We start from the raw sequence: 13,713 nt of genomic DNA, 5'->3' as shown, positions 1-13,713 counted from the left end.
CAAGTTGAATTCAGACAATTCCTTTTGCAAAGGCTGAGCAGTACAAAAAAGTAGCAGTAGCTCATGTCTATAATCCCAGCATTTTGGGAGGCCGGCACAGGAGGATTACTTGAACCAAGGAGTTCAAGACCAGCCTAGATAACATAGAAAGATTCTATCACTACAAAAAGTAAATAAATTAGCCAGGTATGGTGCCACCTGTCTGTAGTCCCAGCTACTTGGGAGGCTGAAGCAGGAGGATCTCCTGATCCTGGGAGGTTAAAGCTGTAGTGAGCCACGTTCACGTCACTGCACTCCAGCCTCAGTGACAGAGCGAGCCACTGCCTCCAAAAAAGAATAAAAAAGAAAAAGTAGATGAAGGGGAAATAGTCTCAGCTCTGGAAGCCAGCTAGGTGAGCCTAAACCGGCTACTCCCTGGCTTCTCTGGGCATCAGCTTTCTCATCCCTCCTCCCCACATCCTCTGAGTGTTTCTCACCACCTCCTACCCAGCATCCTCTGACGGGATCAGAGTCTGAAAATCATCTGTCCTGTCCAACCCTCTCATTTTACAGACAAGTAACTAAGGTCAACCCCACCTGTTTACCCAGGGAAGCTCCATTTTTATTTGCTTTATATTTTGGGATTTGGTACTTATATAAGAAAAAGAAAAGTCTCATGGCTGATGAACAATTTGAAAATCACTGGACTTTACAAGAGTTCTAGTTCATTCTGTTCATTTGCCTAGAAACAACAGAGATCTATTCAAGTAATTTCAAGTGATGGGGGTAATTGTGAAAATATGATGTTTGGGTTCACACAACACTAACATGCTTTCCATTCTCTCTGGATTACTAAAAACACAGCAAAGTAAAAAAAATCACTTATTATTCCAACATACCTTTACAACCATCTAAATTAAAAAGTGGGGAAAAAAAATCTGCCAGGTACAGTGGCTCAGGCCTGTAATCCCAGCACTTTGGGAGGTTGAGGTGGGCAGATCACCTGAGGTCAGGAGTTCCAGACCAGCCTGGCCAACATTGTGAAATCCTGTCTCTACTAAAAATACAAAAATTAGCTGGGTGTGGTGGTGTGCACCTATAGTCCTAGGTACTTGGGAGGCTGAGGCAGGAGAACTGCTTGAACCTGGGAAACGGAGGTTGCAGTGAATCAAGTTGGTGCCACTGCATTCCAGCATGGGCAACAGAGTGAGACTCCATCTCAAAAAATAAAAAATTTAAAAAAAAAAAGTATCCCTTTCTTATTCCCTAGTCTCTGTCTCTAGGGGGAAGAATATTAGTTGGTTGGGTTCGTGAACCTCCCAGTTTTTTTTGTGTACTTATACAGAAACATCTAGGAATTCTTTTTCAACCAAAAAGTTGTGTTGCATTGTGTGGCTTGGGCTGCACTTTGCTTTTGTCACTTAACACCATGCCAAGGCTGTCTTTCCAATAGTACGTATAGATCTACGTCATCCTTTAAAATTTGTTCAACAAGACCCTTATTGACAAACCTTTGCATGTTCTGCCACACAACGTTGCATTGAGCATTTTTGTCCAGATATCCTTGCATACTCTTCCAAGTGGGATTCCTAATTTATAGCATTTTCTTTTTAACAGATACTGCCAAATTATGTCCCATCTCTATTTAGTTTGAATTAAAACAAGCTCAAGCCATCTGATGCCAGGTTAGCAAGAAGTCTGTTCTTTTTCTCCTGGGGCCTCTTCCCTGGCCAAGATCTCCAAGAGTTCCGCTAATCCAATGAGAATAGTTCCCTTTTCAGAGAAAAAACTGGAAAAGCCGGTCAGGCTACCAGTAGGGCCCATTTGTGCTATCTTTTCCCCTAACGCTATTGTATTAGTCCACTTTCTGTTTATTATAACAGAATACCTGAAACTGGATAATTTATAAGAAAAGGATATTTTTTTCAAGATGGAGTCTCACTCTGTTGCCCAGGCTGGAGTGCAGTGGCTTGATCTCAGCTCACTGCAACCTCTCAGCTCACTGCAACCTCTGCCTCATGGGTTCAAGCAATTCTCCTGCCTCAGCCTCCCAAGTAGCTGGGATTACAGGAGCGTGGCACCATACCCAGCTAATTTTTTTGTATTTTTAGTAGAGACAAGGTTTTGCCATATTGGCCAGGCTGGTCTCGAACTCCTGACCTCGGTGATCCACCCACCCTGGCCTCCCAAAGTGCTGGGACTACAGGCATGAGCCGCTGCGCCTGGCCAGGAATTTATCTTTTACAGTGATAGAGACTGAGAAGTCTAGGGTTGATGGGCTGCATCTGGTGACAGCCTTCTTGTTGGTGAGGATTCTCTGAAGAGTCCCAAGTGAGACAGAGCATCACATAGCAAGGGATTGAAGTGTGCTCACTCAGGACTCTCTTCCTCTTCACATGAAGCCACCAGTTCCACTACCATGATAGCCCATTAATCCACGAATGGATTAATCCATTCTTGAGGGCAGAGCCCTCATGATCCAACAACCTCTTAAAAGGCCCCATTTCTCAATACTGCCACAGTAAGGATTGTTTCAACATGAGTTTTGGAAGGGACACTCAAACCATAGCAGCTACCAAACATTCAATGCTGAAAACAAGTCCCCATGCAATGTAATGTGTCCCTGTCTGTTGCTGCATTGATCTTCCCACCTGGGAGATGAACCTGATGGGCCCCAGTGTTTCTTCTGGGAGATAATTCTCACTCCTCAGTGATGCTTACAGCCAACAGTGCATTCATCCTGAGCTCTTGGGGCTACTGTTTATTATCTTGCACTCAGGTTGACAGCCCATCGTTCCCACTAAGTCTGTCCTCCATGCTAGCGTGGCTGGGTTGGACTTTTTCCTGTGCCTCACCCACCCTCTCCCCAGCACCACCAGATCCTCATATCATGAACTGATTAGCAATTTATTGTCATCTTCTCTCAGGGAAACTCTCCCTTAGAGACGGTTGATGTGCTTTCCCACTTGAACCACTTCTCAGCAGAGAAGTTCCAGGCCTGGGACCGGGCACTATTCTAGACACAGGGTACCTTAGTCTCTTTTGTGCTGCTGTAATGGAAAACCACAGATTGGGTAATTTATAATGAACAGAAATTTATTTCTCATAATTCTGGAGGCTGGGAAGTCCAAGATTGAGGGACCAGAATCTAGTGAGGGCCTTCTTCCTGCATCATTCCACAGCAGAAGGCAAAAGGGTAAGAGAGTGAACTCAAGCCCTCTTATAATCAGCATTAATTCATTCATGAGGGTGGAGTTCTGCAGACCTAAATGTCTTCCTTTAGGCCCCACCTCCCAACACTGTTATGTTGGGGATTATGTTTCCAACACGTGCATTTGGGAGGACATGCTCAAATCATAGTACAGGAGATGCAGACAAAACAAAGAAGTTTTTCTGCTCTCAAAATGCTTCCTTTCTCTGGGGAGCAGGAGTAGGTAATAAATATGTAAGCAAGATAATACAGTCATTCCTCAGTGTCTGTGGGGGATTGGGTCCAGGACACCCGTGAATACCAAAATCCGCACACGCTCAAGTTCCTGACGCTGGTCTTGTGGAACCCACATATATGAAAAGTCAGCCACCCATTTCTGAGAGTTTCGCATCCCTCAAATACTGTATTTTTGATCCATGTTTGGTTGCGGCTGCAGAACCTGTGTATATGGAGAACTGGCTATATTTACCGATAAAAGTTCATGTACAAGTGGACCCACACAGTGCAAACCTATATCAGTCAAGGTCAACTGTACTGAATAATGATAAGTGCTACAAAGACAAAAGGCCAGATGAGGTGATGGGGAGTGGCTGTCTGGGCTCCCTTCAGTTGAGAGCCAGGAAAGCCTGACTTGAGGCATCAGTGAAGCTCACCATGTAAAGATGTGCGGCACAGCACACTAGGCACGGCCAAGACCAGCGACGGGGCCAGTGTGACTGGAGCAGAGTGACAGTGATGGGCAGGGAGGGGGAGAGCACTGGGAGATGCCCTACAAGGTGCGGGGGCAGGGCCACAACATGGATGGGTCATGCCCAGTACCCCCAGGACAATGACCTCTAAGGACTCTTCCAGCTTCAACCTTCTCAAGACCTACCTCAAGACTTAAGAGGCCCTTTATGCCAAATTTGACTCCTTAATTTGACCATCTAGATTTTGTGACTTTCAATTGGGAGTTTTCTTATTTTGATTCCAATTTTTAATCATTATGACCAGAAAAAAGTTTCTAACTTTATGGCCACACCTTTTCATATCATATGTTTCATCTCAATACAATCTTATATACACAGCCCAATTTCGTTAAAAGACTATTCTTGAGTAAAGATTAACATAATTTACTGGTAAATATCTAAATTGACATTTAGTATACAAATGAAACGAAAAGGTCAGAAAATGAAAACTGCTTCATAGTTTTTACAGAAGCTGCACCTGCCCCAGATCAGTGATTAGTACCAAACAGAAAGGCTAATTTTCCCTATTGATGCTTCTGTTGTTTCCAACCACCCCTTCTGCTGTGATCCCCCAGGCAACAGATAAAGCCATTGTGAAGTATTTTCTGGTCCTCTCAATGGGCAATTACACATTTTTTAAGACAACAAATTTTGTTCCTAGTGCAGCTGATTACATTCATTTATGAAAATGACTAAAGGCAGTGAATCAATTTTTTTTTCTGTCTGGTGACGTTAAGATAATCACCAGAGCCATAATAGAAAGTAGAGTGGACCTGGAATCAGGAAACCTGGAGTTGAGTCCCATTCTTCTACCAGCAAGCTGTGTGATTTTGAGTAAATGATGGCATCTCTCTAAGCCTCTATTTTCTTATCTGAATAAGATGGATAAGTGCACTCCAACTCAGAGAGCTATTGGGGGTGAGGGGACATCCAGAAGTCTTCCAAGGCATTGGTAAACTTTCATTTCATATATATGTGTTTGTCATATTATTATTCATCGTTAAATACTCTGTACACATTTTTTTTCTTTCTTTCTTTTCCTTTTTTTTTTTTTTTTGAGACAGGGTCTTGCTTTGTCACCCAGGCTGGAGTGCAGTGGTGGGATCATTGCTCACTGCAGCCTCAGCCTCCAGGGTTCAAACAATCCTCTCACCTCAGCCTCCTAAGTAGCTGGGATTATAGGTGCATGCCACTACATCCAGCTAATTTTTAATTTTTTTATGGAGAAAGGGTCTTACTATGTTACCCAGGCTGATTGGGCTCAAATCAATCTTCCCGCCTTGGCCTACCAAAGCACCGGGATTACAGACATGACCCACCACACCAGGCCCACATTTTCTACATGTGTGATGTGTATGAATATTTCGTAATAAGTTTCTAAAGCAGGCAATAAATAGCTGTTGATATACTCGACAAAAAGTAAATACAATATAAGTTTTCCTCTGGATCTCCTAACGAACAGAATAAATCTAGATACAATACAAAAATTATTTTCCCCACACATCAAAACATGGCATTTTGAAAAGTAGTTTAATGGAAAGAGTAATCAGTGAAATTTTTGAAAAAGACAAAGATTGTATCATGTTTAGTACAGCTCCCTTCCACCCTGGCCCTCCATTTTCCCCTCACTTGAGGTTTTCTAAATCTACACAAATATTCTGGAAAGATAAAGAGATTATCTTAAAAGCAGCAAGAGACAAACATATAGAAGAATTTCTGTGTGCGGCACTGTTTTACATGAACAAAAGTATGTTATATGTGCTGCTCTATATTTGCATTTTTTCATTTATCTTAGAGATCTTTCAGTATCAGCCTATGAATTTAGCACAGTCAGATTTGTTTTTTCTGAAGCTCGTTGGAGCAGTGTGGAGAATGGGAAGGGGTATACAGTGGGTGTGAGGCAGCCAGATGTTTTCCTTATTCCCATTGGTTTTGAAAACATCAGGCTAATGCCATGCTGCAGTGACCACCTGCCACAGGTGGTCATCCAGTGGGGAGTGTCCACATGGCATGAGAATCACTGCCACCCAGGGGCAGTTTCCACGTGCCAGGTGCCAAGCAGGTGCAATCCTCAAGGCCAGGTGCTTATATTATTCAGAGGAGGAGATCAGAGTTCCAAGAGGTTAAGTACTTCATCTGTGTTCACCCAGTTAGTAGGTGCTTCCTCCCAACCACTAGGCTCACCATCCCTTTTATTCAGACCCAAAAATTGAGCCCTTCAGATGCTGTGGGGGCAGGCTCATTATGGTGGTGAAAGTTGGATTTGGCAATTCCCTCGTCATCCTCTGTCAGAATTCTATAGAAATTCAAGGAAAGTCTGTTGATGATGTTGATAAATAAGCTGCTGATAGCAAATATTCTTAGATCTTTTAAGGGTTTCTTTCAAGTGTTGTGTTAACTACAGTTATGTCATGTAACCACAGGGATACATTCTAAGAAATATGTCATTAGGCAATTTCGTTGTGTAAACATCATGGTGTGTACTCGCACGAAACTAGATGCCACAGCCTACAACACACCTCAGCTATGTGGAAAAGCCTATTGCTCCTAGGCTACCAACCTGTACAACATGTTACAGTACTGAATGCTGTAGGCATTCAGTAACACAGTGGTGAATATTTGTGTATCTAAACATAGGAAAGGTACCATGAAACAACAGTATAAAAGATTTAAAATGGCTCACCTGTATAGGACACTTACCATGAATGGAGCTACAGAACTGGGGTAGCTTTGGGTGAGTCGGTGAGTGAGTGGTGAGTGAATGTGGAGCCCAGGACATGACTGTACACCCCTGTAGACTCTATAAACCCTGTACACTTAGGCTACACCAAATTTATTTTAAGATATTTTCTTTCTTCAACAAATTAACCTTAGCTTACTGTGACATGTTTCTTTATAAAATTTTAATTTCTTTTACTTTTTGACTCGTAATAACACTTACATCACAAACACATCGTACAGATCTACAAAAATACTTTATATCCTTATTATGTAAGCTTTTTTCTATTTTTAAAATTTTGTGGTTTTTGCTTGTTTACTTTTTAAGCTTTTTTGTTAAAAATGAAGACACAAACTCATACATTAGCCTAGGTCTACACAGGGTCAGGATCATCAATATCACTGTGTTCCATCTCCACATCTTGTCCTACTGGAGGGTTTCCAGGGGCAATAACATGCATGGAGCTGTGATAACAGTGCCTTCTTCTGGAATACCTCCTGAAGACCTGCCTAAGGCTGTTTCACAGTTAACTTTTTTCTTCTAAGTAGAAGGAGTACAGTCTATAATAACAATACAAAATATGGTGAAGTCAAGATGTCAGCTGGAAACTTTTTAACAAGATTTTAAAGAGTATAACATAGTAAATGCATAAAGAAATAATAGTCATTTATTATCAAATATTATGTACCATACATAATTGTACGTGCTATGCTTTTTACAATCTGCAGTGTGATAGGTTTGTTTATACCAGCATCACCACAAACACGAAGTCATGCACTGCACCAAGACATTACCCCGTGACTGGACAAATGAGGTTTTCAGCTCCATTGTAATCTTATGAAATCACCATTGTGTACGATTCGTTGTTGACTGCGGCATCACTAGGTGGGACATCACTACATTTTCCTTGAACTTCTGCGAGTTCTCCTAAAGTTACTTGGTGACTTTTTATAATTGCTTTCTGCTCGTCTGAATAAAGGGTGAGCCCAGGGCCTGCTGCCCACTGTCTGCTCTGATGACCCTCTCTCCCCTGCAGATCCGAGTGATGGTGGACCTCTGCAACAGCACCAAGGGCATCTGCCTCACAGGTAGGCCGGCCGCTGAGCAGAGCCGCTCACACGACAAGGACTTGTGCCACCGAAGGCCCGTGGCGGAATGAACACCTAGGGACACTTTATGTTATAAAAATACATGTTGGTTTACTTTTACCAGATGTTTTTAATGAGCTGAAAACCCATTGTAATATGATTATGAAAAATAATATTTTCAGTATTGCCATAGAAATATAGCCATGGAAAATAACTAGGGCTTGGGTAATTAGAAATGTGTAGTACCTTGAACCAGAGCCTTAGATGTTTTTCTTATTCCCATTAGTTTTTAAAAGGGGAAAAAAAGGAAGGGAAAAGACCTTGCTAATTGATACAGTTCTTTTATCAGAAGTACTTATTGGCCAGATTGGCCAGGTGTGGTGGCCCAAACTATATGTTGTGGAGTGCTAGAGCAGTCCGCTCTGACTCTAAAACACTACCATGAGACCTTGAAGCCACCCGAAGCTTTTGCTGGATCTCTCAGTTGATGGTCCCAGTGTCTGGGGAGGCCGGGCTAGAGCTTCTCAAGGTTAAGAAATCCTGCACAGTTTGCATCAGGTTGTAGGAAGTCTAGCCTTTTTCCACGGTATTGCCCCCACCTCCCTCTCATTACCTGCCTTGCATTAGGAGTGCAATGTGAGTTTGCCGAGTGAATAAACCTATGGGTATATGAGTATGTGAATGGAGGTGAGATGGTAAGAAAGAAACTCCCCTCAGGAATCCCAAATCCGAGTCTGACTCTCTTTCACTTATTTTGGCCTCAGAGAGAAAAACTATAATCCTGTGGCTTCTTGGGAAATGCTAATTGAATAACTCAAGTCATATTCCGGCCCTCACTGAAAATTAAAGATCTTCAGAACAGCTTGGTCCTTTATTCTGAAACTCTTGTAGCTTAAGCATCTTTCTTCCATCTCTTGAAGTCCTTTTTCAGAGTTACATGCGACAGTAATGAGTGCTAGAGAAATGGATGGATGGAATTACAGGCACAAAAGCCTGTTGAGAGGCACAGGAAAAGCCCCTTCCTTTTTGATTTTTTTAATAGTGATAGACCTGAGAGCCAGGCTGTACAGTGAATGCACGGGATGGAGCTATTGAGACCACTTAGCAGAGATTGGCAGAGAGTGGGGAATGACGTCCGCGCTGGAAGTGGGTTGAGTAGGTTTTTCTTTAGCACTTCGAAGTGCTTTTCAAAAGACAGCACCTTCTCCTTTCATGCCAGCTTGAAATTGGGCCTCCTTTTGCACAGAAAGTTCTTCAATTAAAATTAGATGTGAAAAGTACAAGTTGCAAAGTGAGAGGATCCTTTGGGATAGACCACGAGGCCTGGATTGGGAGCAGGGTAGTGGGTAGGAGGGTGAGCGACAGGACCCAGGAATGAACTGGGTAGCTTCAGAGGGTGGACACAGAGCACTGGTCTCGAGCCCTAAGAGGATGCCTGGCAGGAAGATGTGCCAGAGCAGAACCTGGGCTTGGGGACTGGGAGCAAGATTTAGCTTTCCACTGGATTCATCTTTGAAAAAGCAGGCACTCATAACTTGAGGCTAGTCCAGCTGTGACCAGGTAACCCGGCTCCCAGTCCTCTTCCTTGCCCAGCTGTTGCTGCTATGGCAGTCAGGACAGACCCTATGTGATTCTGTGCAACCTTTAACATCTCAGGTGGATTGTGAGGGTAATCCCCTAGCTAGAGTAATTAGTTATTTTGCTAGTACAGAGTTTGTCAAACACATGCTTTTCTGAATGCATCTTACTCTGGAGCCCAGATTTCCTTGGGAACCCAGAAGCATATCTTCTGGGAGAGCAGGTGTCTCGAAGAAGCCATGTTATTGGGTTATTCTTCACTCACTGCATCCTCTTCATGTGTATCTGTTAGAAAATATCTAAATCATCATGTTACTGAACTGCATATCGGGGCAGAAGCACTACACATTCTCCTTGCAGCCAAGTGACCCTGACCCAGTTATGATACGTGTCACTAGTCTCTCATTCTATACCTAGGCAAATATCAATCACAGATCAATGCTGCTGAGCACAGCCTCATAGCATTCTTTTCTGCTGTTCCAGAAAGCCAGCACTAATTGACTGGAACTGGCACTTCTCTCTGCAGACTGATTTGTTTTTGGTGTTCATGGCCATCACAGACCTCAAGTTTACATAACTAGGGGCATTGTGAGCCAATTTTAGATTTCAAGGGAAAAAAAATATCTAAGTGGCTCAGCTCTTTCAAGCATCCACCCAATTTTAATCGATTCTGGTTAGGAGTGTGGGATGGGTACAGTTAGCATGAGCTACATAATTTGCAGAGCCCAGTGCAAAATGAAAATGCAGGGTTTCTTGTCCAAAAGAAGCAGGAAAAAGGCTTTCTTCTTTCTTCCACAGTCTTGACCTGTTTTGGTGTGAGTTTTTATCTGCTACCTAATGTCATACTCCGTGAAGCATAGAATACTTATGGGGCAAGTACAGACCCTCACGGGCACCAGGGGTCCTGCCCTGTGACTCAGGCACGCAGGGCACCACTCAGCCCCACCTTTCCTGCACTTGTGCCCCACCCCCTACCAGAGAGGAAGGTGGCAGAAGTTACTGATGGGGCAAGGAGTACAGAGGACACATCATGGGGCAAGGGAGCAGGTGGCAGTTCCTAGGAAGGTGGTGGGAGTTGGGATCCCACCAAGCCCTCTGTGTAAACTTTATTGACCCATTGGACTTCACTTACAAAACACAAATTCAAAGACAAGATCACTGGGAATTTCTAGATGGCGACCGCAGAGCATTAAGCCCACACCTGAAGCCCCCTTGTGAGGTGAAACCCTATGCACCTGCATGGGTGGCAGGCCCAGGACACCAGCCCTGCATGCACTATTAGCATGATCGTGGATGTCTGCACATATTCCTTGAGGATGTGCTATTCAAGAAAGGAAGAAGGGTCAGGAGCTGAGAAACAGTTTTCTAAACACCCAGTTGGCACACATCATGACATTTGACATTATTTGACACATGTGGGAGCTCTTCCAGATGTCAGGCCCCTGGAGAGCCAGGCTGGCATTCTGAGAGGACAGGAGGGCATCCTGCCATCACCATAGCTCCCTATGCCTCAGCACATTTTATGTCTGCCCGGACTGCTGAGCTCTCTGGGGCTGTCTCTCTCTTCTGAAATTCTCTCCTCATCTAGCTGCGGGGCGTTAGACCTGCTGGATTTCCTCCTCCACGTGTCTTCTGCCAACTCTCCTGGTGCCTCTTCTCTCACTTGCCTCTCCCCAGGTGGGGTGTGGCCCTCCCACTCTTCCATCCCCAATTCTAGCCTAGACTTTTTACTCTTGTCTTAAGACTAGCAGCTCTGGACCTTTTTAGGGTCAAGAACCCCTCTAAGGATCTGCTGATGGTGACTGATTCTTTTCCCAGAAAATTTTCACACCACATCAGAGGGCCCATGACCACCTGCATTCCAGTCATCTATGATGCTTGGATAAAAATGCAGATTCTTGGGCCTCACTCTAAATCCAAACTGAATTAGGAACCCCAGATGGGGCTTGGGTATCTGCATTTACTAGGTATTGCAGGCGAGTCTATGGATTCATCTGAGAGGAACTTTATCCATAGGGCGTCTGTGGAACTCTTGCAGGACACCCTAATCTAATCACCACAGCGAGAGCCTTGGCCACGGTTAATGTGTCCTGAATATACAGTTTCAGCCGGGAGCTCTCACCAACAGTACTGATGCATGGACATGGTTATCAGACTGTCGTGAGAACTCTTGAAACCTACTGCGTACAGGCACGTCTTGTGTCGTACAGTCAAATTACTCCTTCCTCCCGTCTCTGTATCCGAATTTGGCTCCCTCTGTCGTCGGCAACGATGATTGATTTCCTCTGACCTCTGTTAACCGGCCACATCACCCCCTTCCCAGTACGTGTGCGCCATCTGGTGGTAAAGTCATGGAGACACAGCTGTACTGACCCTAGAGAATGTGGTACCATTTTAGCCAGCCATTTTTGCCCAGAGTAGGACTGTTATGTATCGAAAGCATATCCTCAAACACCTTTTTCTCCCAAAAGTCCCCACGCCTATCAAAATAGCCTCTATCCATCTGTATTGCAGGCCCCCTGTTATCTGAAAGTCCTCCTCCTTTGCCTCCTGCCCAGTCAGATGTGGATTCTTGCTCATTCTGCTGAAATACCTCTTGAATGTCTAGCTTTCTCTACAATTCTACAGTCAGCTCATTTATCCGCAACCTTGTCACCGAGTTGACAGCTACAAAGATCCCCTAGGGTTTGTTTTTCTGCAATGCCCATCCTCCATGTCTCTCTTCCTGTCTCTGTGTCACTGTCTCTCTCGTCTTGTTGCACCTAGTTCTATTCATCTTCCAACTACAAAGGGGCTATCAAACCCACACTGCTTTCACAGCATCATCCCCCTGCCTAAGAACCTCCCATGGCTCCCTCCTGCCTCACAGATACCATCTACACCTCCTGGCTTGACATTCAAGTGCTTCTGCCACCCACCATACTCAGGTCCTTCTTCAGCCTCATCTCTACACACTTGGCCAGTCCTCTAACTTCCTCCCACCCTGAATCTTATAAGTCCCCACCTCTGTACCTTTACTCCTGGTGGCCCCTTCATGGAATGCCAGACTCATCTGCTGCCATCTTAAGCCCCATTTCTTCAATGTCGTGGCTCCAGGATCATCTTCTTGAGATGCCTTCTCAGACCACTGCATGCCCGCACTTCCCCAGTACCACTTGTCAGGGGTATGGGAGTGGAGACGTCACTGTAGCTCTCTCATACTGCATTACGGTTTCAAAGAGTCCATCTTTCCCACGTAGACTGTGAACACAACAGATACAGGGACTAAGATTTCTTGGTGGAGTTTGATGCACATAGTAACTGCTTAGCAATGCTTGTTTTGTGAATGGTCACAGGCTTAGATTTATGGAAAGACCTCGCCATTCCAATATTGGTAATCATTATATGTGGTCTAAAGAGGCACGCAGATCATGAGGTCAGGAGATCGAGGCCATCTTGGCTAACACAGTGAAACCCTGTCTCTACTAAAAATACAAAAAAAAAAAAAAAAAAAATAGCCGGGCATCGTGGCGGGTGCCTGTAGTCCCAGCTACTCGGGAGGCTGAGGCAGAAGAATGGCGTGAACCCAGGAGGCGGAGCTTGCAGTGAGCCGAGATGGTGCCACTGCACTCCAGCCTGGGCGACAGAGCGAGACTCTGTCTCCAAAAGAAAAAAAAGAAAAGAAACAAAAGGAACTCAAGTGCTCACGTTATAATCTCATTAGCTTATCTGAGTACTCCAATAGAATAGTCGACAATAAGACACCCCTATTTGTGGGAGCAAAATTCATCTGAACCCCTTAGATCCTTGGGTAATTACATGCTAAGGAAGGTATTTGTTACCTGATCTGGGCTCTCAATTTTCCTCAGGCTGTTTCCTGTAACAAAAGAGAAATCTAGCCAGCCAGCCTTCACTCCCGACTCCCCCTAGTGGCTCAGATGAGACAAGCTAGCTAGATTAGAGCACTTGGAGAACCCCTGGGACAGCCAAATCTCAGCCCCACAATGACAGCACCATCATTTGCTAACCCCCTGTGCTAGGGCTGCACTCATGGCCACCAGCATTGTTACTGGCCCTCCATTTATTAGGTTGACTGCTTGAGAGATGACTAATTTATGAATCTACAGTGAGGACAGCTCAGAAATTAATCTTGGTTCATTGAAACAAGCAAAAGTGGTTTGATTGGCAAATGGGTCTTTGTTGAATTGCTCTAAAGGGTCTTTTGGCCAAATATAATGAGTTCTAAATACAAGGTGTCGAATCCATTGCTTAGGGTCAATAGATAATTAGGAGATTAGAAGGTGGGGGGGTGCTCTTTTTTTTCTGGGTTCAGTGCTGGTTTCTCTTTCTTCCACCCATGGTTTCTCATCTAAATTTTTTTTCTGTTGTAGGACCTCCTGGACCACCAGGTAAGAGCCCATGGATTTTCTA

General features: G+C 44.3%; 1 protein-coding gene across 1 annotated transcript in view; it reads left to right on the top strand.

The window, feature by feature from the left end:
• The window catches only part of GLDN (gliomedin), a 66,533-nt gene that overhangs the window by 28,220 nt on the left and 24,600 nt on the right, over positions 1 to 13,713 (top strand). The window contains exons 2-3 of the mRNA XM_055279138.2: positions 7,674 to 7,725; positions 13,674 to 13,691. Coding sequence (XP_055135113.2) covers positions 7,674 to 7,725; positions 13,674 to 13,691 — 70 coding nt within the window. The remainder of the gene's footprint in view (positions 1 to 7,673; positions 7,726 to 13,673; positions 13,692 to 13,713) is intronic.

Source organism: Symphalangus syndactylus, chromosome 5 (assembly GCF_028878055.3).
Source record: "Symphalangus syndactylus isolate Jambi chromosome 5, NHGRI_mSymSyn1-v2.1_pri, whole genome shotgun sequence".
NCBI classification, from domain to species: Eukaryota; Metazoa; Chordata; class Mammalia; order Primates; family Hylobatidae; genus Symphalangus; species Symphalangus syndactylus.
The sequence above is the reverse complement of the archived record's forward strand: the minus strand, read 5'-3'. Positions and strand labels throughout refer to the sequence as shown.